Source organism: Mauremys mutica, chromosome 5 (genome assembly GCF_020497125.1).
Source record: "Mauremys mutica isolate MM-2020 ecotype Southern chromosome 5, ASM2049712v1, whole genome shotgun sequence".
Lineage (NCBI taxonomy): Eukaryota > Metazoa > Chordata > Testudines > Geoemydidae > Mauremys > Mauremys mutica.
In genome coordinates, this window is record NC_059076.1 from 143,019,898 (window position 1) to 143,044,130 (window position 24,233).

The 24,233-nt window shown below is 47.3% G+C and overlaps 1 protein-coding gene across 2 annotated transcripts in view; it reads right to left on the minus strand.

Annotated features, from left to right (window-relative positions):
* SEMA4F (ssemaphorin 4F) overlaps window positions 1-24,233 on the minus strand; it is a 158,981-nt gene that overhangs the window by 97,351 nt on the left and 37,397 nt on the right. For both annotated transcript variants that reach the window (XM_045018811.1, XM_045018810.1), the window contains exon 2: window positions 6,163-6,314. In XM_045018811.1, the coding sequence (XP_044874746.1) occupies window positions 6,163-6,314 (152 nt within the window). The remainder of the gene's footprint in view (window positions 1-6,162; window positions 6,315-24,233) is intronic.

A 24,233-nucleotide genomic window follows, 5' to 3' on the forward strand; every position in this document is an offset into this window, starting at 1 on the left:
AGCCCAAAGCAGTGAGAAGGAATTGAGGGAGGTTCAGGGTAGCTCTGCCTTTTATATCCTTGGCAGAAGGCATGAGGAAGCACAGGGCATATGCTCCACCCTGACAGGCATTGCTACAGAAAGCTCTCTGGCTTGAGGACATGTACACCTAAGTGGAACAGACATGTGCAGTCACTCAAAGAAGAAAACAAGTGGTCCAGCTTTTTCAACTCCCAATCAGCTTCTCAATCTTGAATGAACTAGTTGAATAAACTGAAATGAAGCAAATATTCTCTGAGCCTGCTGGTTTAGCACTTCCGTGAACTCTGGTTCCAGATGACTTTCACCAGTTCAGGGCTTAAATTTTCTTTAAAACTTTGGCAGCAAACATATTGCACAAGTATTATTTTATTTAAATTATATCAATTAGAGTAAGTCTAGGCCCTAGTATAGGTTGCAATCATTTCAAATTAAATTTTAAAGTGTTTTTAGAAAAGTATTTAAGTAAAAAAAAACAAAAATGCATTTGTATCCCCTGGGTAGAGGGATTCTACAACACTCAGTGGAGGAGGGAGCTAGACCTGCAAAGAGGTCGTGGCCATCAATGGACTGGAATGTGCAGAGGCCCCATCACCGAGATGGTGAGCGATGCTAATGGAAACAAGACAGTGGCCAGAGGGGCAATGCAGAAATTGAGAGGTGCTTGGCTGGGCAAGTGGCTGACTTGATCCAGCCTTGAGAGGTGAGACGAGGCAAGAAAGAGGAGATGGAAGGCTAGTAAGTGAGATTGGGTTGTCACACTTCAGGGCAACTGCATCTGTGTCCCTCCTCTGTGCTCCCTTGAGCAAACCTACTGTAGGCTCACAGCTCCTCAGGTTGTCACCTCTCTTGGGCAGAGACCCGCATTTCTCCCCATTTCCTGACCAGAGTTTTTTCAGGCTGCATGGTCCCGTCTACACCATGTTACTCCCAGCAGTGACACTCTGAGTTAGTTTCCCAGACCTAAAGCGGAGCTCTCACCAAGTTGGTCCAATAAAAATATTGCCTCACCCACTTTGTCCCTCTAAAATCCTGGGACCAACAGGGCTATAACAGCACTGCATATTCCTAGCAAGCCAGCCTGCCTAAACAGGTCACTGTCCACACTTTCCTTTCTCTTCAGAGGCTCCAAACAGCATAATTGCCCATAGTTTAAGTTACCACACAGCTCTTTCTAAGGAAGTACATTTAGTCTTAAGGTGAAAGGATTACAGAGAAAACATTAAAATAGTATCAGAGGGGTAGCCGTGTTAGTCTGGATCTGTAAAAGCAGCAAAGAATCCTGTGGCACCTTATAGACTAACAGACGGATGCATCCGACGAAGTGGGTATTCACCCACGAAAGCTCATGCTCCAAAACATCTGTTAGTCTATAAGGTTCCACAGGATTCTTTGCTGCTATTAAAATAGTAAAAGATCCTACACACACTAGTAAGCTTACCAGAGATCACCCCCAACTCCAGGGAAGGCTCTGGGAGGAGTCTGTCCTTCAAATGCCACAAAGGAGTTTTCCTGGGGTTACAAAGTTCATAACAGCTTTAGCTCAGAACAAGCACCCCAGGCATCAGTTAGTCTTTCCTTTATATAGCTTGGGCCTTTGATCTTCAGATTCCAGGAGCAGGTAATCAGGGCATGCTTCAAAAAGGAGGGTTTTTACATAATCAGAGGTGGGAATTTGCATTCACCGCCCCTTAGATATTCCCCATGCAAGCCACTGGACCCTGTCTGTCCAAAAGTCCATTCTTGTCTGGCCCATTGGTCAAATACAGTCCTTTGGAGTTCATAACACTTTTCAGGGCTCGCATCTCATAGACTCAGACTCAAGGTCAGAAGGGACGATTATAATCATCTAGTCTGACCTCCTGCACAACGCAGGCCACAGAATCTCACCCACCCACTCCTGTAACAAACCCCTAACCTATGTCTGAGTTACTGAAGTCCTCAAATCATCTCAAGGTGCAGAGAATCCTCCAGCAAGTGACCCATGCCCCACACTGCAGAGGAAGGTGAAAAACCTCCAGGGCCTCTGCTAATCTGCCCTGGAGGAAAATTCCTTCCTGACCCCAAATATGGCGATCAGTTAAACCCTAAGCATGTGGGCAAGACTCACCAGCCAGCACCCAGGAAAGAATTCTCTGTAGTAACCCAGATCCCACCCCATCTAACATCCCATCACAAGCCATTGGGCATATTTACCTGCTAATAATCAAAGATCAATTAATTGTCAAAATTAGGCTATCCCATCATACCATCCCCTCCATAAATGTATCAAGCTTAGTCTTGAAGCCTGATACGTCTTTTGCCCTCACTACTCCCCTTAGAAGGCTGTTCCAGAATTTCACTCCTCTAATGGTTAGAAACCTTCGTCTAATTTCAAGTTTAAACTTTCTAGTGTCCAGTTTATATCCATTTGTTCTTGTGTCCACATTGGTACTATGCTTAAATAATTCCTCTCCCTCCCTGATATTTATCCCTCTGATATATTTATAAAGAGCAATCATATCTCCCCTCAGCCTTCTTTTGGTTAGGCTAAACAAGCCAAGCTCTTTGAGTCTCCTTTCATAAGACAGGTTTTCCATTCCTCTGATCATCCTAGTAGCCCTTCTCTGTTCCTGTTCCAGTTTGAATTCATCCTTCTTAAACATGGGAGACCAGAACTGCACACAATATTCCAGATGAGGTCTCACCAGTGCCTTGTATAACGGTACTAACACCTCCTTGTCTCTACTGGAAATACTTCGCCTGATGCATCCCAAGACCACATTAGCTTTTTTAAATGGCCATATCACATTGGCGGCTCATAGTCATCCTGTGATCAACCAATACTCCGAGGTCCTTCTCCTCCTCTGTTACTTCCAACTGATGTGTCCCTAATTTATAACCAAAAATCTCATATCCCCCCTAGAGATGTCCTTTAGAATCCTGGATAACACCACCACACAACCTTTGCATTTAATGAATAGACTCCAAAGAACAAAAATGAATTCAATGAGACGCTTCTAGGATATTGCAAGAAATTGCTGTGTTTGGCACAGGGACCTCGAGAGGAGGCTGATGGCCCTGAAGAAGAGGGAGATCCAGGCATCAAAGTCAGAAGGATGTGGTCAGGGACGACCTATTAGGAGGGTGCAGGGGAAAGAAAGACCTGATGGAGGGGGAGTGGGAAGGTGGGGGCTGGAAGTGGCAGGACAGAAGATACTTGATATAGCCCCCAAAAGATCCTGGTGTGAATAATGGGGGGGCAGGGGAGAATCTGCCAGCAGACAGCAGTGCTGCGTCTTGCAGGTCTCAAAGGGCTGGGAGATGGATGGAGAGAGGGCAAAATTGTGACATCTCCAGTACTGCCACACCCAGGAGTTCAAAAATTATGACCCAGGCCTCAAGAAGTCATGAGATTACTTTATTAAAAAAAATCTCATGATTTTTAAGCCAAGTTTGAGCTCTTGCTCTCTCTGGTTTCTGAGCTGTTCAAGCATATGTCACATTTGCAAACTTTTCTCCAAACCCTGAGGACTACAAACAGACTTTCTGAAAATGCCAGCCAAGTCTCTCACATACTCACTTGTCTCCAGGAGCTGGGTCATTATGAAAGCCACCAAATATCATGAGACTCATAGTAAAATCATAAAAGAGTTGGCAACACTGCAGAAGAGCACACGAGGTGGGGGACAAAAGGAGGGCCAGACATCACCAGAAGAAGGAGGCAGAGGCAGACTTTATTCTGTTTGCACATTATAAGTGTGATCACTTGTACTGAAGGAGGAGGGATAGCTCAGTGGTTTGAGCATTGGCCTGCTAAACCCAGGGTTGAGAGTTCAATCTTTGAAGGGGGCCACTTAAGGATCTGGGGCAAAAATCCATACTTGGTCCTGCTAGTGAAGGCAGGGGGCTGGACTCGATGACCTTTCAAGGTCCCTTCCAGTTCTAGAAGACAGGATATCTCCATTATTTCTTTCTTTTACCATTAATTTTTAGTTCTGTGATCAGTTCCTCTTTATCTGTCAAGATGAGGTGTAATATAGAACTCCCCATACTGGAAGCAACATATTTTGAGTTAGGAAGTTATCTATAATATTTAGACATTCCAAAGATGTTTTAATACCAGCTGTGACAAATATGGCAATTCCTTGCAATATCCTGGAAAAATCATATTAAGTATCTTTGGTGTCCATTATATTAAATGCAAAGGTTGTGTGTTGTGGGTCAGGACTGTACGTGACCTCTCTAGGAGGGGACACAGGATGTTAGCCCTGGAAAGTGTTATGAACTTCAAAAGACTGTATTGAACAATGGGACTGACAAGAATGGACTTTTGGACAGTGTCAAGTGGTTTGTCTGGGAAACATCTAGGGGAAGATGAACGCAAATTCCCTCCTCTGGGTATGCAAAAATCCAGTCTTTTGAAACAGCAAAGAGTCCTGTGGCACCTTATAGACTAACAGATGTATTGGAGCATGAGCTTTCGTGGGTGAATATCCACTTCATCGGATGCATGTAGTGGAAATTTCCAGAGGCAGGTATATATATGCAAGCAAGAATCAGGCTAGAGATAACGCGGTTAGTTCAATCAGGGAGGATGAGGCCCTCTTCTAGCAGTTGAAGTGTGAAAACCAAGGGAGGAGAAACTGCTTTTGTAGTTGGCTAGCCATTCACAGTCTGTGTTTAATCTTTTGAAGCTACATCCTGAGAAGGGAACCACTGTCTACTATTACCTGCTCCTGGAATCTGAAAAATCAAAGGCCCAAGCTGTATAAAGGAAAGACTAACTGATTCATGGGGATGCCTGTTCTGAGCTAAAACTGTTATGAACTGTTAATCACCAAAACACCCTTTTGTGGGGTTTGAAGGTCCGACTCCTACCAGAGCCTGTGCTGGAAGTGGGGTGGGGCGTGATCTCTGTAAGCTTATTAGCATGTGCTTAAGTTCTTTTTTTATTTATTTTTTTCTGTAATGCTTTCACCTTAAGAAGCAGCAAAGAATCCTGTGGCACCTTATAGACTTAACAGACGTTTTGCAGCATGAGCTTTCGTGGGTGAATACCCACTTCTTCGGATGCAAGTGCAAGTGCATTTCTTCCACCACTTGCATCCGAAGAAGTGGGTATTCACCCACGAAAGCTCATGCTGCAAAACGTCTGTTAGTCTATAAGGTGCCACAGGATTCTTTGCTGCTTCTACAGAACCAGACTAACACGGCTACCCCTCTGATACTTTTCACCTTAAGAATAAATGTGCTTGCTTACAAAGATCTGTGTGGTAACGGTGGGCAGCTATGCTATTTAGATCCTCCATTAGGCTCCAATATTGTTAGAACTTCTTGAGCTTCAGCATGTCTGATGGGGCCACTCTCAGTCAGGGTTATGGGGTGGATAATATGATCTGGCTGGGGTCAGTTCCATTCATCTTCAGTTGACCTATCAGCGAAGTGTGCAGACAGCTCGTCACAGCAATCAGTGCTTGGGTCTAGTGTCCAGGCTGTGCAGGCTGGTTGATGAGCCAGTTCACTGAGTGAAACAGCCCTGCTGACCACGATTCTGCCTCATGGGCTGTGGAGGAGCAGGCAGCTTGTTTGGCCTCCCTCACTGCAGTGGCGTAGTACTGTAAGAGCTGTTTGTGCTGCTGGCAGGTGGGTCCGGAGTTATGTTGTGCGGTTGTTTGGTTTTAGGCACCTTTGGACTACGCATTTCATTTGCTTTAGTTCTTCTCAGACAGTGGGGGTGGGGGTAACTAGCACCCAAGAGCTCACCCTCCAAACTCATATCATACCCCTCAACAGCAACAGCCCCGCATGCACCTCTACCCTGAGTGTATCATCCCTATGCACCCGCACCCACACCCCCACCACCCACCCTCACAGCAATGCACCCATGGACAGTGCCACAGAACTCAGTAACCTCCATGATGTGCACAATCAGGCCTATACCCCACATTCACATTCCCCGGTCCCTATGACTCCTTGATTGCATCTCCTGAAATCCACCCAGATAGACTCCACCCCGGCTCAGACACGCACCTCCCCTATTCGAACGCAGCCTATATACACACACAAACGCCCTGCCAGCCCAAATAACCTCATGTGTGATCACACCCCACATGCACCCACCCTGCTACAGATGGCCCCATAGGACTGGGGTCTTGTGCTCACCATTTTGGCAGGCTGGTTGACTGACTCCAAAGGCAGGGCGAAGATGGCGTTCTTGGCTCCCACATACAGAGTCCTGGTCTGCGGGGCCACCAGGAAGATGCTGTAGTTGGAAATGGCCTCCTGGGAGAAGCGATGAACCATCTGCTGGATCTCTGCAATCAGAGAGCAAGCACACGGTCTGTCCTGGGCTTGTAGTAGGCAAGGCCTAACCCAGCACCACACACGCTGACCAGTGAGAGCCAGGCGAGTGGGGTCACCAAGAATGCGCTCAGCTTCGGGATCCAACAGTTACCTGCTGCTTCAGAGCCAAACGGGAAGGGAGTGCCAGGGCCGGTTCTAGGTTTTTTGCTGCCCCAAGCAAAAAAATAACCCTCAGAGTGCGCAACTGCAGAAGCAAAAAAAAAAAAAAGCCTCCCGGAATGCCGCCCCTGGAATTGTGCTGCCCAAGCACGTGGTTGGCTTTCTGGTGCCTAGAGCCGGTCCTGGGAAGTACAGTTTTAGCTGCACTCCCCTGCCCCCACCGCCTGAGAACACGCACGTGCACGGATCAGTGGCATGTCCCACCCCTAGACTGCACTTCTCAGCAGGGCCACCCAGAGGATTCAGGGGGTCTGGGGTCTTCAGCCGAATTGCCGCCGAAGGCCCGGCACTTCAGTGGCAGGTCCCAGGGCGGAAGGACCCCCCGCCACACGTCTTCGGGGCACTTCGGCAGCGAGTCCCAGAGCGGAAGAACCCCCCGCCGCCAAATTGCTGCCGAAGACCCGGAATGGAAAAAGCTCCAGGGGCCCAGGCCCCACGAGAGTTTTCCGGGGGCCGGAGCAAATTGCCCCACTTGCCCCCCCTCTCTGGGCAGCCCTGCTTCTCAGCCTGCCACTGCCCAGAGACCCAGTGAGGCAGATACACAGCACTCACCAGCCTGGTCTGCAATGGCATTTCACCCCAGCCCCCCTGCCCCTCAGTGGGACTGACCGTGTGTTTGCTAATGCAAGCAGGACTCCCAAGAGTGCTGGCATTTAGCACCGTGCTCTTGAGCACTGATCCAAGCAGGACTTGGCACAGTGGGGAAGGTCTGGGGCTGCAGGAGCCTGCCCTGCCCTATGGTATCCCATGCTGCTCCTGCCAGGAAACTGAACAGGTGGTAACTGAGAAATTTTAAGGAAAACCTGGAGCGTAGGCACAATGATGGGAAAACACTTAAGATAGTGGGAGATCCTGCAGCTCCCTGTGCAGCAGGAGGGTGCAAGTGGGAGCAGGGCAGGCTGCAAGAGGCAGCAGCTGACTCACTCCATCTAGCTGTTACCTGCTGCAGCTTCCAAGGGGAGCCAGCAGGGGGCGATGAGAGCTCTACAAGAGAACACCAGGGGAGCCCTGAACAGCCTTTCCACCATCCTCACTTTGCCAGCGTAGCGTAGCCGCTGTGCTCAAAGCCCCTCTGATGAGAGGCAGGCCCGGAGAAAGATTTCATCTCCCTTTCGCTACTGCAGCTCCTGTCCGAACCCAGCACACCTCTCTCAGTCCCTAGCCATTCTCCTCCCTCCCCTCCCGCATCGCTAGTCTGCATGTGCTCAGACAGCACCAAGAGACCCATGAGCTCTGCTGGCCAACATGCACAAAGCTGCCTATGTGCTTATGCTGCCCCCAGCAGCTGAGTGGTTTGGAGCCCTTGCCAGCGGGCCCCAATCCTATGGGCATGCTCGGAGCACGCCTCAGACCTGACACCTGTCAGATCCCACAGCTGGAGGGCAGATGCAGGCCACTGAGAAGTAGGAGAGGGCAGCTGGCACCCACACAAAAGCCAGCAAGGGCCCAAGAAAAGCGGGAGAGAGGTATCAAGCATGAGCACGAGAGAGAGGTGGTCTTAACTATTAGGCTAGGGACTACCTACAGGGCTGGCCTGGCTTAGGAGCCTGGGTTCGAGGCGGAGGATCCCAGGTTGAATGAGGCAAGCATCTCTGGGCCTGTCAACCAGGTACATCACGTCAGCCATTTAGGTATCCACGCCCCTCTCCTCTCCCCACTGCTCTCCTAGCTAGCTTAGATGTCTCCCTGCACAGCTTGCTGGCTTCTTAGGCACCTCACTCTCCCCAAGCATTGTACAGGGCTGAGGATTCCACTGGACAGCAGGGCACCACAGGACACAGGGGTTGCTGTACCTAGTATTGCAAAACTAAAGTATCTCTGAGGAGCGAGGCCCTTGTGGCATCAGAGTGGGGTGCTCCCTGCTGCAGCTGCTGGTCAGCTCCTCCTATTTCACTTTCTGGCAGGCTCCTCCCAGGAATTTCTCTCCCCAAATTTGCCTGGTTATGGGGCAGGGTGGCACTGCATGGATCCTAGTGTACAAGGAGGGGGATTTCCCCTGCACAGTTCTGGTTCTGAAGGGATGCTGCGTGGCAGGGAAGAGGCAACCCTGGCTAGGTCTCTCCTGCCTCATCCACCAAGGTGCAGTTACACAGGCTGCAGGGTTTACTCTTGCTGCCTTCAGTCAGCATCAAGTACAAAATTCCCCTAAGCTTTTAAGACCAGCCAGGCATGTGCCCTAGCTGAGCTCAAAAGCCTTTTGTTTCTCTGTTCTCCCTTCCCTCCCCATCCAGAACTGGCCTCCTCCAACCCTTCACACAACTGGGCCACTGTTGGTGCTGCAAGAGCTTTCTCATCTGCAGCTCCTGTCCCCTAGTACTCTGCTCTCCATAGCACGTTTCTCTGCTTCACTTACACTTATTTCAAGTCTGCTGAAAATGTACTTTCTTCCTTGCCACTACCTCCCCCTGCTTTGCCCTGGTGACCGATGCTGCCACGGAGCTGCAACCAGTACATTTACACCAATCACCCACTGTCTTGGATTTAACTGTGTCAAAGGGATAGAGTTCATTTTCACTTTTCCATTAGGAAAGTGGTGGAGGTGCCACCAACAGGACATTTAAAGCCAGGCTGCACAAAGCCCCGGAGAAGTCACACTGGGTGGAACGGAGAGATAACAGGCCTAAGTAGTACATTGGAGAAGGATTGCTAGTGACCCCAATATGAAGGTTGCCTCACATTATACCCTTTCATTTCAGTTTTATCTGTGACATACATTAAAGGTAATAATTGGAGATATACCAATCTCCTAGAACTGGAAGGGACCTTGAAAGGTCATTGAGTCCAGCCACCTGCCTTCACTAGCAGGACCAATTTTTGCCCCAGATCCCGAAGTGGCCCCCTCAAGGATTGAACTCACAACCCTGGGTTTAGCAGGCCAATGCTCAAACCACTGAGCTATCCCTCCCCCATCACTAAGCTATCCCTCCCCCATCACTGTGCAGCCATTTCTGAGAACAAGCTTCGGGAACAGGTTAGATTGGTCAGTGCCAACATTTTCTGACCTCCTTCCCTGCCCCCCAAAACAGCTCTATCACCTCCAGATTTGGCCACAGGAACGTTGCCCTGGGATCAGCATGAAACTCCATCCAGCTTTGTCTGAGTAAGCCATGGAAAATCTGCCATTTGCATCAGTTCAACTGCACAACATGTCCTCTGCCTCACCGCTCAAGGAATGAATCCCTCATTGCAGAGCTCACTGCAGTGAATGAGTCAGTAGTTGCAGGAAGATTAAGGATGGTTTTATGGTTCAGGTACTTGACTTCGACCCAGCCTAAGCTGGCATTTGACAAAACCTCCCCCTCCCCCATCTTCAATTCACTTTAGGTCCTTTCGCAGTAAAGAAAGCGCAGAAATGCCACAAACTTGATCTCTGATGTCATTGCTTTACAAATACAGACTTCCAGCCCATCTCAGGGGAAAATAAAATAAGGAAAAAGCCAATTAATGAAAGAAAATTATGCTGGGCCCCCAAACAAGATATTTTTTCAAACAACAGGGCTAATGCACTTCATCAAGCTGAACAAACCAAAGTATCAACTCAAATCCACCCCACGCAGGAGAGTCTCAGATCAGCACTTCGCATAATATTCCAGTGGCTGCAAGGGAAGTGAAAAGTATTAAATTCCAAATGACAACCTAAGCACACCTGCCCTCACTGCCTACCAGCAATCTTTATGGGCACGTGTGACTTCTCCACAGCAACACAGTGATGTCTCACCATGCAGGAGCCCAGACAGCTGCTGATTGAACAAGTGTCAAAAACTCCACCCGCCAGATGTGCTGGGACTTGCACCATGATCCAGGCTCTGATCAGCCAAATGTTTTAAGTTAGATTTGAATCTACAGAACCACAGAATTTCATAACTTCACACCCCAAGAATTAGGGCAAAATGACATTACTCCCTAAACACACCCCATAGTCATAGGCTTGAAAAGCTGTGCGGGAGATCAATTGGCCCTCGGACATCACTGCTTTAAATTGTTGTCATTTATCCTCTGACACATCATCAATAAATTGCATTACCTTAGCATAATTTTTGTGGTTGTATTTTGCTAAGAGCGCTGCATAGATTGCTACTCTAAATTGCAAAGTGGAAGAAGAATACACTTTGCGGCCAAAGGAGTCCAGTCTTTTGTTATCTTTGTCTGATGGAGTGGAGCGGAAGCACTGGTATTTGTTTTGCTGATTGGCAGCGTCAACCACTAGCGAATTGGGTGAGGGGTGTGTAAATAGAAACTCAGAACCCTTAGATGGAACAAAATATTTTTGGTCCAATCTCTTGCTAGTGGGTGTTATAATAGCTGGGGTCTGCCAAATAGTTTTAGCAAGTTCCATAATGGCCCCAGTAATTGGTAGGGTTATTTTGGAGGAGGTTGTAGCTTGCAGGATGTCGGTAAGCTCGTGGTATGTTTCAGGTATCTCCTCCAGGGTAATCTTGAGCTCTTCCGCTACTCTCTGAAACAACTCTTGAAAGTGAGCAAGCTCATCAGTAGTGGGAGGTGGTGGGGGTACCATGGCATCTTGTGGTGTTATCGCTATAGAAGGGGTGTGTGGGGCAGTGTCCTCTGTAGGGGTGGCAGCCACTTCAGGTCTTGTCTGGGTTTCAGTGTAAGCAGGCAGTGGGGAGGGTCTGACAGCTTTCCTCCAGGCATCCCAGGGAAGACCTGAGTGTGGTGCGGTGTAGGTCCATGGACCCCAGTGTGGCCATTGCCCTGGGGGCGGGGGGGGGGGAGGAGATAAGTGGTCCCATCCAGGGATTGCAATACCAGTGTGGATAGCCTTGAGGATATGGAGATCGTGCTGTAATGCATCTACTGGTTCTGGGGAGAGTATTGGGAGGAAAACATCTGGTTATCTTCCTCTTCATCTTCTTCCTCCTCCCAGACTCCATTGGAGGGGCTTGAAGTGGTAGGGGAGTACTGCAGGTAGGGTGCTAAAGGTCCAGGTGATAAGCTGGTGCTGAGAAGAGAAGAGTCAGGAGCATGGGACACCCTTAACTCCTCTGGCTGTAAAAGCTGCAGTGGAGCTGAGTGACCAGGAGTCGGTGCCGGTGTAGCTCGTGGAGGCAGAGTCTGCTGGGGCGTCTGCTGGCACACTGAAGGGTGTCCCGGGGGCACAAGCTGGCTCCGGGGAGTAGGAGCCCCTGAGGTAGGCACAGAAAGGGAGGCAGGAGACCCCAGGAGGCTCGGTGCTGAGAGCGGCGGCTGTAAAAGTGGCACCGCAGGATCAAAGGACGGTGCCGCAGCCGCCGCTTGCACTGTGGGCACCGTAGTAGTAAAGGTGACCGTAGGAGAGCTGAAAGAGGCGGGCAACTGGAAGCCCTGAGCCTTGGCACCGTGTAGTGGGGCAGCCGATTAACGGTCGATGCTGGAGGTGCTTGCCACATGAAAAGTGCTGAGTTGTGGAGCTGGAGTCACTAGAGACCGGAGAGCCGGTTTTAACGGTTTCCCCAAGGAATGACTCCTGAGGGGAGAGGAAGCTGGACCTTTTTTTGTTTTTGCTTTACCTCTGAAGGGTGTCACAGAGGTTTGCTGGCCAGGATCAGAGGCAGGTCTGAGGGAGTTTTCCAGGAGCAGCATCTTAAGCCTGAGCTCCCAGTCCTTGCGGGTCCGTGCTTTTCATTTGTTGCAGTGGATGCAACAAATGGGGTACATGAGACTCCCCCAAACAGCATACGCACTGTGAATGTCCATCCGAGATGGGGATGGTATCCTTATAGGAGGCACATCTCTTGAAGCCTGGGGAGCCAGGCATGTCCGAAACCTCACTCAACTCCTGTAATAGGCCCATAACCTCTGGCTGGGTTACTGGAGTCCTCAAATCTTGATCTGAAGACTTCAAGATTACAGAGACTCCACAATTTACTGTTGTTCAAACTAGCAAGTGACCCATGACCCATGCTGCAGAGGGAGACCAAAAAAACCCCAGGGTCTCTGCCAATCTGATCTGAGGGGGGGAATTCCTTCCCGACTGCAAATATGGCAATCAGTTAGACCAGGGGTTGGCAACCTTTCAGAAGTGCTGTGCCGAGTCTTTATTTATTCACTCAAATTTAAGGTTTCACGTGCCAGTAATACATTTTAATGTTTTTAGAAGGTCTCTTTCTATAAGTGTAGAATATATAACTAAACTATTGTTGTATGTAAAGTAAATAAGGTTTTTAAAATATTTCAGAAGCTTCATTTAAAATTAAATTAAGATGCAGAGCCTCCCGGATTGGTGGCCAGGACCTGGGCAGTGTGAGTGCCATTGAAAATCAGCTTCTGTGCCGCCTTTGGCACACGTGCCATAGGTTACCTACCACTGAATTAGACCCTGAGCATGTGGGCAAAGCCCAAACAGTCAGACAACTGGGCAAGAATTCTCTGTAGTAACTCAGAGCCCTCCCCATCTAGTGTCCCATCGCTGGCCATCAGAGATATTTGTTGCTAGCAGTTGCAGATGGGCCATATGCCAAAGACCTGAACTTAGCGTGCACTGCAGACAAACCCTTAGAGGCAGAATGAGATAACTCACGTTTGTACAGCAAGACAGCTAACTAGTCCAGCCAATGCACAGGTAGCTTTTACTTCAATGTAGCTAATCCAAGTCAACCCCAGATTGGTGAGTGGGGGGTGTATGTGTGTGGCATCGACTTCAACTAGTTAAGTGGTCTCCAACCTTTTAACGCCCAAGATCACTTTTTGAATCTAAGGGCAACCCAGGATCTACCCCACCCATTCCCTGAGGCCCTGCCCCTTCCCCAAAGCCCCACCCTGCTCACTCCAGCCCCCCCATCACTCACTCTCCCCCACCCTCACTCACTTTCATTGGGCTGGGGCAGGGAGTTGGGATTCAGGAGCGGGTGCAGGTTCTGGGCTGGGACCGAGGGGTTCACAATGTGGGAGTGGGCTCTGGGCTGAGATTGAAGCAGGTGGTCAGGGTGCAGAAGAGGGTGAGGGGTGCAAGCTCTAGGAGGGAGTTTGGGTGCAGGAGGGGCTCCAGGCTGGGGCAGTGTTGGGATGCAGGAGGGGGTACAGGGTGCTGGCTCTGGGAGGGGGCTCAAGGCTGGGGGTGTAGGAAGGGGTTTGGAGTGCACAAGAGGATATGGGGTGCTGGATCTTGAAGAGGGGAAGAGATGTTAGGAAGCAGGAATTTTTTTTAATGTTTTTATTAATCCTATGTGCGCCTCAGTTTCCCCCAATACTTTGCATGGCTACCTAATGCAGGGGGATTAACTTTTCTCTCAGGGCAGGCTAAGAGGAATGAATAGTGTTGTTAGGAAGGGAAGCTGAGCACAGACCCCAGCTAGGGAGCAAAGGGCTTAGCCCTGGTCTACACTAGGAAATTAGGTTGGTATAACCACATTGCTCAGGGGTGAGAAAAATCCACACACACCCCACACACCCGAATGACGCAGTTAAACAGACCTAACTCCAAGCGTAAAGCACGCTGTGTCGTTGGGAGAATTCTCCCGTCAACCTAGCTACTGCCTGTCAGGGAGGTGGGTTAACTACAGCAATGGCAGAAGCCCTCCCTCCGGCGTAGGAGCATCTTAACTGAAGCACTGCCACGGCGCAGCTGCAAAATTTTAAGTGTAGATGAGCCCTCCAAGGTGGGGGATTAGACATGGGCTCTGGAAGAAGCCTGGGCTCCCTGACTGAGGAAGGAAGCCAGAGAGACAGAGACAGAAAATGGAGTTCCCCACAGCTTGGCTAGTGACCTGTGGCTTGAGCTGACTGGATGATACTTTAACCTCTAGGTCTCTGTGCTAACCTGAGGATTGTGTCCACTTGACTAATTAATCCTACTCTGTTTTAAAAACTTCAGATATCTGCTAGGTGCACTAGTCTATATCAGGAGCCTAGCTCAGCTGGGCTCGCTGGGCAGAGCTCACGGGGTGAAGCAGGAGCACTGGAGCCAGAGGCTCAGTCTAGGAGGTGAGGCTGGGGAACTGCCCTGAACACTGGGGCCCCTTGGGGGTCTGGACATCAAAGAGATTCCTCCAAGAGGCTGTTCCAAAGCTGGCGTGTAGCACCAATTCAGTGGATTGGTGACTATATTTCACTAGGACTCAGTGGCCTGGCCCCTGTGTAAGACAGTTGCCATCTGCAGGGACGCCTCTCTAACCAGTCACATGAGAAGTCAGGGAGGGCAGCAAACACAGGTAGTAGCTCCAGCCTCGAGCCCTGGAGAGAGAAGCTGCAAGTCTAGGCACTCACTTAATCTGACAAGGAGCCACCAGTGAATTCTCTCAGCAATGGGGCAAGCGTCAGGAGGACAAACCTTCTCCTCAGGGCTCCTCCCACACTTCAAAACAAGTAGCAGCAGCAGATTTTAAACTAGCCCCCAGCGCATCTACCACACCCTCCCAGGCTCTCCAGCACAGAGTCTCTCAACATAATGGATAAATCCCATAGGTTGTCTCTACAGGAAGCAATCATATCCCTAGGCAAAGTAGGGCGTTAGCACCTTTATTGCATTTAGCAATAGCACAGTTTGGTTATCACAGAGAAAATTCCTTGATCAGCAGAAAAGTTATCACATCAAAGCCATATGAGCCCACTGCCATGCTGGGAAGACTGGTTCCTGCTAAGGAACTGCCATAGGCTGGAGGTTCCATACATGGGGAGAAGGTAAATGTAGCCACCTAGGGTTTTATAAAGACACCCTCCCACCAAAAAATCCAAACACGTCCCAAAAGAAGAGTCAAAGTTACAATAGACTGGCGTTCTGATTTCTAATTTCCACACGAGATGCACAGGCTTAATATCATCATTGTAATTATGCAGGAGCAGTGGCAACTCAGTTAACGTTGAAGCGGGGTTTCTGTTTAAAGCCAAACTGTGAAATCTCCAGATAAATTATTTAAATCCGGCAAACTGGTGTGGCAGTTTAGGATCTAGGACAAAGTGGTCATTTGGTCAAGGGGTTCCCAAGATACAGCCCTGGTCTCACAGGATCAAAGCAGGTGCACTGCAAGCCACTGAAATCTTCTAGTGAGCAGTGTCCATTAGGGGCCACTTGCCCCTCTGTCCCCCCATGCCACAGAGGGACATAAGAACATTAAGAACGGCCATATTGGGCCAGACCAAAAGTCCATCTAGACCAGTATCCTGTCTTCCAACAGTGGCCAATGCCAGGTGTCCCAGAGAGAATGCACAGAACAGTAATCAACAAGGGGGTTTAAGAGTATGAAAGTGGGAATGGCCTAACTAACCCTCGGTGACTTCTGTTAATTCGGGAATTCCTCACCCCAGACAATGAAGAAACAAAGAAGATGGGCAGGGAATGAGCACAAACAGATGCTTATCTCAAAGGACTCTAATTACTGAGAAATAATCTTCACTACTACTTTGAGTGACCTCCACATCTTCCGGCTCATGGGAGTTTAGCCAGCAATACCACCCCCAGGAAGATGGTCGGAGATGTTCTAGGTGAATAGCAGAACTACCAAAACAAGCAGCAGCTTTGCATGGCAGATGACAAGTATTAGAAGTGACTGTCCCTTCCCCTCTCTTGAATTACTGAAAAGGGTTACTGAAAGCATAGACAGAGCTGCAAGTAGCAGCCATGCACCACTCTGTGATGAAGAGAGAGTGGAAGGACTGCTAGGGGAACTGAGAATATGGAAATCTCTCAGTGGTTGGACAGCCTTGGAGCTGTGCTGGATGGATCCCTGCTCTCCCCCAAAGGGCTAGGATCTTGTGGATAGATAAACCTGAGGCCCTGTGGGCATCCAAAGTATGGAGTCTGCCTGCCTGAGTGTGAATGGGGCCTGAGAGAGAGCAATCAAAGACTTTTTGGGACAGCAATTAGGGTGAGGATGCAGGGGGATTATTATTATCTGTAACCAATAAGGTGTATGAAGACCTGCATCCTCACCCTAATCCGTGTCTCAAGAGGTCTCTGATTTCGGTCTCTTTCAGGCCACTAGCCTGTGTGAATTTCCCCCAGTGTATTTACATAGCAAAGAACTATCATGAGCAGCCTTAGCAATACATGGAAGAACCTTTTCAAAAACCTGGTTACTTTAGGGCGATGATGACCGATCACCTGTTCAGAGGGTGGAAAGCTGCAATGCAGCCAAATGCACCCCAACAGAACAGACACTAAGATTTAGAGGATAAGGCCAGAGGAGACTATTAAATGTAGTCTGATCTCCTGTATATCACAGGCTACTACATTTCACCCAGTTGCACCTGAAGTGAGACCAATAATTTGTGTCTGACTAACTCGCATTTCACTAAACAATCTGTTCCAGTAAGGCAACCAGGTGATTCAAAGACCTCAGGAGACTGAGAATCCATCACTCCACTTGGTAACTTGTCCCAATGGCTCATCACCGCCTTGTTAATTTATGCCTTATTTCTAACTGGAGTTTGTCTGGCTTCAGCTTCCAGCCAATGCTTCTCGTTCTTCCTTTCTCCATTAGATGAAAGAGTTTTATATCTAGTATTTTCTCCCTGTGAAGGTACTTGCACATCACGATCAAGTCACTTCTCAATCTTTTTGATAAACTAAAGAGATTGAGCTCTTTAAATCTCATTGAAAGGCATCTCCGGCCTGTCCTTGAATCATTTTGTGACTTTTCTGCACTCTCCAATTTTTCAACATCCTTTTTTAAAATGTTGACACCGGAACTGGATGCAGTATTCCAGTACTGACCTCATCAATGTGGGATACAGAGGTAAAAACCACCTACCTATCCCTGCTTACTCCCCCCGTTTAGACAGCCAAGAATCACACTAACCATTTTTTCCACAGCATCACACTGGCAGTTCCTCCTGGGTTGCTTGTCCACTATGACCCCGAGATCCTTTTCAGAGTCCCTCCTTTTCAGGATACAGTCCCCTAGTCTATAGGTTTGGCCGGCACTTCTTGTTCCTAGATGAATGACTTTGCATTAGGCTGTACTAAACACCATTTATTTGAATGGCCCCAGTTTACCAAGTGATCCAAATCGCTCCATATAACAGACTTGTCCTCATTATATATCATCCTGCCAATTGTTGTCGTCCACTATTTTATCAGCAGTGATTTTATGTTTACTTCTAGATCAATGATAAAAATATTGAATAGTACTGGGCCTAGAACGGATCCCTGTGGCTCATCACTAGAAACATCCCCATTCAGTGATTTCCCAGGGGCAGTTCTCGAGCCATTTGATGTGTGCTCTGCTGATATTGTATAGGGCTAATTTTTTAATCAGAACATTGTGCGGTACTAAGTCAAACACCTTACAAAAGTGTAAGTATATTGTTCCTAGAGTACTGACCAGTCTGGCTCTAAGAATCCCAAGCAATGGGGCTTCCACCCTTCCCTTGGGGAGACTGTTCCACAGCTGGATACTGCTCACTGTTGGGATGTTTTTCCCTGATATTCAACCTAAATTTTTCCTTTCCTAGTTTCATCCCATTATGCCTATATTATGTATCATCCTAAACAATTCCTCCTCATCTTCAGCAATTACACTCCTCAGACATTTCCAGACGTATTGTGTAACTGGCTTAACCAAACCAGATGCATTCAGCTCTTTAAATCCTTCCCCAATCCCTCCAGCTCCCTGAATTTATTATTGTTTTTTCTTTGAACTCCGTCCAATTTCTCAATATCTTTCTGGTAAGGTACAATAATACTCCCAGTGCAGTCAGACCAGATCCATATCAAGAGAGACTTTCCTCCCTACTTCACAACATGATACACAAGAGAACATGTTTAAAGAATATAATTTAATAAAATGGCAACAGAAGTCACTAGTAAAATCAGGCTCACGCTGTTTGTGGGGATGGGACCCATTAGTCTGCTCTGCCAAAGATTATGAGACATTCTCATTAAACCTAACATCATGCATTAAACCATTAAACTTAACATCATGCATTATAAATGCAGAGACAGACAGAGAGATCAGTAAGACATACTGAAAATGTCCAGTCCTTTCCCATTGGTAAATGTGTGATAGGAACGAAAGGGAGATTCTTCAGATCCCCATGCAGATGATAGATTAGGATCACATCCATGACACGGTCAGATCCAAACAAATGCAAACCACATGCCAGCCGGTGCACCTGCTGTCACTTTACACTTCCCTCAGTGCTGAGGGATATGTATCCAGATGGATGGTTTGCCCATGAACTGTACTTGGGATAAGCCTCTCCTGTCTCCCCTTTCACGCTTTCCCCTGGTCTAGTTTCTTGCACTCTCTGCCCCAGAGTTGAGGGCTTACCATGTAATAAGTTCTTCTTTGTTCACCAGTTCTGCTTTTAAAGGTCTGTTCTTTTTATTTTGCCCAGTGGCTCGAAATATGCTCTTGACAGTCCCCTGCCTCCCCACACCCCAGCAAGGAAGCCTCCGGCCTTCTCTAAAACTGAAGACACGGTCTCCATGGTTCCAGCTGGAACTACAATCTTGTAGCATTACTGCAAAGAAAGGAGGGCACCAATCCTTCCTGAACTCCGGAGGGATGCCTCTGAGAGCTAATTAGTTGACTTCTGAAGTGTTTGTTTAAATTACATGCCATTATAATGGGTGAGAAACTTTAAAGGAAAACAGCAACCAGCATCTCTAGATTGCTTAGATGTTTTCAGACCTACCCTTTGATGAACTTTTATCCTTGAGGCTCAGTTCAAAGCCTTCTTGTGTGGAAGGCCATGGGTTCAAATTTGTTCCAGCAGGCGACTTTCATGCCCCACCCTGATTCTTCAGGAGCTGGTGCTTCACTGATATTGGATCACCAATATATACCCCTTTCAGCTTATTTTCCTCTCTCCCTCTCAGCCACTAGAACCTTTCCTCCCCTAGGCTCCTGCCTCAAAACAGCGCTGAAGGATCACACCAGCTCTATTTCAGAATGGGAAATGGTGCCAAAGCAGCAGATTCCTTTCTTGTGGTCATATTACATCTACGACAAGACCTATTTTCCATAAACTCATACTAATTGGCATTAATAATGCTGCCACCCTCTAATTCCCTACTGAGAGCATCTCATGGCAGCTTATCCATTTTTTGGCCTAAGTAATGTCATGCTAACTGGCCATTTGGAATATCAGCACAAGAGGACTCTTCCAATCTTCTGGGATTCTCCTTGTATTCCAAGTTTTACTCAGTCACTTAAAACAAAAAGACTTTTGGGTATAAGATCCTGGCAGGTTAGTTTAATATGTTTATCCCTAGCAGATGTTGTTTAACATCCTCAGTTACTAATGGACTGGAAAGTACTTCATCATCTTTATGTAATATGAGAACATCATCCTGCTTCTTTCCAATGACAAAACAGAAATATTTATTGGACACTTCTGCCTTTTCTGCAGCATAATTAACAATACCATTTGTGACGTTATTGACATGAACTGTGACCGTATAGATCATTGTTGCAATCAAGGTCCTATTGTTGCACCAAATCTTGTACAAAGAAGGTCAAGTAAGGTGTCTACAGAAAGGTTGCAATTTGCTGGTTATGATTATGCTGTCTGTATCTCTGAATCATTTTTGTATTTGAAGTTATGAATATTAGCTATGTACTTGTATCTCAATGTGTTTGATACTAAGTAGCCTCAGTGAAGCATTTGTACAACTTCTTGAGAATGAGCACTTACTGAGAATAGTCCTACCAAGAAACACTTAACCGACAATGGACTTTGGGAGATGCCAATCCACATCTGAGCTTTCCTGGGAACATTCAAACTAACATATAAACAATGGCATCGGCCTACAAAAAGCTGAATCATTCATGGACACGTGACTTGCCCAGGTGGCTACAAACTCCATCTTGTTGCTGTGACTTTGCACAGAAGAACAAAGGGGTTTCCACCCACGCGAGAGAGAATATAAAAGGCCCTGGAAGCCCCTCCATTTTGTTTTCAACTGGCTCAAGAGATGGCCTCTCTACCCCCAAAGAGATGCCTGAAAGAAACTGGGACAAAGGTCTATAACTAAGGGGGTGTGAGTGATTGCTGGACCCAGGCCATAAACCACAACATTGGTCTGAAAAGGATTGGGCCCAGACTAGGAAGGAGTCTAATCTGTGAAAGAAGCTTTCTCTGAGGACATTTCTGAGGGTGAGATTTACCTGTATTCACTTTCCTACTGTATTAGGCTTAGACTTGCATGTTATGTTTTATTTTGCTTGGTAACTTACTTTGTTCTGTCTGTTATTACTTCGAACCACTTAACTCCTACTTTTTATACTTAATAAAATCACTTTTGCTTATTAATTAACCCAAAGTAAGTGATTAATACCTGGGGGAGCAAACAGCTGTGAATCTCTCTCTATAAGTGTTATAGAGGGAGGACAATTTATGCGTTTACCCTTTATAAGCTTTATACAGAGTAAAACGGATTTATTTGGGGTTTGGATCCCATTGGAAGCTGAGTGTCTGGGTGCTAGAGACAGGAGCACTTGCTAAAGCCATTTTCAGTTAAGTCTGCAGCTTTGGGGGCGTGGGTCAGACCTGGGTCTGTGTTGCAGCAGATTAGCGTATCTGGATCAACAAGACAGGGTTCTGGAGGCCCAAACTGGCAGAGAAAACAGGCTCAGAGGTAGTCTCATCACATCAGGTGAGTCCCAAGGGGGTCTCTGTGACCAAACCCATCACACCATTTTGCTAGGACTTTTTGTTCCTATTATACTTTAAAAAAATCCTCATTGTCCTTAGCTCTGCCAACGATGGGTTTTTCCCTGTTGTCTTTAGCTTCCCTGATTAGTTTTTGACCCTTCAGAACTCCTAATTTATATAATTTGCTATTTCTCACTTTTTCCATTTATTATATATTGCTTTTTTCAAACTGCTGCCTTCACATGGGCGCTGCACCAGGATGGGCTTTTAGCCTAAGTTTTCCTCTTGATTGTGGAATTGTGCCTTTTTAAAATAAGTTTATTAGATGGCCAAAAACTCCCGATTTTCATTCACATTTTTCTAAATACTGATTAGGACTCTCCTGTTTTCCATATTAAACATAATCAGATCATAATCACTGGCCCCTAGGTAACTACTAATTCAGTGATTTATTAATCTTTATCCATCATAAAGTCCAAAATAGAAAGTTCTCATGCTGAGTGCAAGACTTTATATTTAAAAAATCATTTCTAATTTTTAGAAACTCATGATGTTTGCTACAGGCTGCATGAGACCTCTAACATGCATCTTCCAAACAGGAACCCTCCATAACACCATATTTTTAACTTTCCACACGTTACATACAGGTGCTTAAGAAGTAGCTTACTTGATTTAGTGGTTTGACACACACCTATGAGCACCCCCTCCTGGGCTTCATTAGCTAGCATATTGATCCATATGCATTCAAGATTCTGCACTTAGCTATTGATAATGATAGAAGTAGTAAGTGTCAAATGCAGATCTCCATCCCCCACCACCACCCCTTTTGTTCACTCTTTCCTTCCTAAACAGATTATAACCAGTGACTTTAACATTCTAACCATTTGACTCATCCCACCAGGTTTCAGTAATGCTAACTATACAAATTTCTTCTCAGTGAGAATATCCAAATCCTCTTGCTTGCTACACAGTCTCCTATCATTGGTATAAAGCAACAAAGAGTCCTGTGGCACCTCATAGACTAACAAACGTATTGGAGCATGAGCTTTCGTGGGTGAATACCCACTTCGTCAGACACATGTAATGGAAATTTCCAGAGGCAGGTATAAATATGCAGGCCAGAATCAGTCTAGAGATAACGAGGTTAGTTCAATCAGGGAGGATAAGGCCGTCTTCTAGCAGTTGAGGTGTGAACACCAAGGGAGGAGAAACTGCTTTTGTAGTTGGCTAGCCATTCACAGTCTTTGTTTAATCCTGAGCTGATGGTGTCAAATTTGCAGATGAACTGAAACTCAGCAGTTTCTCTTTGAAGTCTGGTCCTGAATTTTTTTTGCTGTAGAATGGCTACCTTAAATCTGCTATTGTGTGGCCAGGAAGGTTTAAGTGTTCTCCTACAAGTTTTTGTATATTGCCATTCCTAATATCTGATTTGTGTCCATTTATCCTTTTACGTAGGGACTGTCCAGTTTGGCCGATGTACATAGCAGAGGGGCATTGTTGGCACATGATGGCGTATATAGCATTGGTGGACTTGCAGGTGAATGAACCGGTGATGATGTAGCTGATCTGGTTAGGTCCTGTGATGGTGTCGCTGGTGTAGATATGTGGGCAGAGTTGGCATCGAAGTTTGTTGCATGGATTAGTTCCTGAGAGAGTTACTATGGTGCGGTGTGCAGTTACTGGTGAGAATATGCTTCAGGTTGGCAGGTTGTCTGTGGGCGAGGACTGGCCTGCCTCCCAAGGTCCGTGAAAGCGAGGGATCGTTGTCCAGGATGGGTTGTAGATCACTGGTGATGCATTGGAGAGGTTTAAGCTGAGGACTGTAGGTGATGGCCAGTGGAGTTCTGTTGGTTTCTTTCTTGGGCTTGTCTTGCAGCCGGAGGCTGTTCCACATATCCTACATAGTCCAAGTTTAAAGCAAAGAATCTTCTCAGGTCCACTCCTTTTTGAGCTGCTCAGATGGGGGAATCACTTCAAATTAGAGTAGGTTCGTCTGATCAAAGTCTCCTGCTTCCCATAAAATCTGTCAGACCTCAGCAGAACTCCCTCACCCAAATGTCCTAGCTACCCAGGAGCCAATTTAGTGACTTCAGAAACTTTGGACTGGGTGGGTGGAGCATCTTTGCAACCCCAGGACCAGAGAGCCAGTAGGTGAGAAAGCAAGGCAGTGATATCAAAATCAGAGCCAGAGTGTCAGACAACAAAACTGCCAAGACCCAGTCTGGGCTACTGATTGCAGTTCTCAGATACTTACATGGCCATCAGCAGCATGGTATTTGAGTGTCTCACAGTCACTAATGGCTCACTAATGGAGGCAGGGAAGAACCATTTCCACTTTACAGATGGGGACCAAAGCAGGAGCATCCCTAGCCATTTTCCTGGATAGAGTGAAAAATGTTTTCATGCTAGCGTTTCCCAGCCTCAGTGGCCAAGCAAATACACACCCTGGCCAATCAGCAGAGCAAAAATTGAACAGCACAGAGCCTCCTGGAATTTGGCACCCAGGGCAGTCACTCTGCTTGCCCATCTCTAGAACTGGGCCTGGACCAACGCACCAAGATTAAGTGATTTGCCAAAGGTTACGCAGGAAGTATGTGGCAGAAACAGGAACTGAACTCAGTTCTCCAGAGTTCCAAGCTAAAATCTTACCCAGAAGGCCATCCTTCCCTCCTTCAGGAAATCTTGGTTCCATCCTGACAGACTTCTAGAGAAAGACTTCCCCACTGAGTGGAATCAGAGGGAACACACTGAACTCCTGACCCCAGGCCAGAGGGAGAAAGAAAAGTCAGTGACTTGGATCTTGTTCACTGCTGGAGCAGAACTGGCAACAACTGGCATTGTGCCTGGTGGAATTTATCCCCTGACAACAGCCAAAGCAAGTCAAGAGATCTTGATAGCGCACTTGTGCTGTTGAGTGTAAATACCTGTCCCAATATTGCTTTCTTGAACATATGAGACATCAGAGCGACCCAGTGGTGGACACTGTACTCTGAACAGGAAAACTCCCTGCCACAGCTGGCTAGAGCAGACTGCTCCTTGGCACTTGGTGTAGTGCACCCTCTGTGGCCTGCCAGAAGTACATCAGGTTTGCATATGATCAGAGGGAGGAAGTCTGGCAGGTCGGACAAACAGCTCTCAGCTCCAGTGCACTGATGTTGAGCCTCATCCACTGCAGA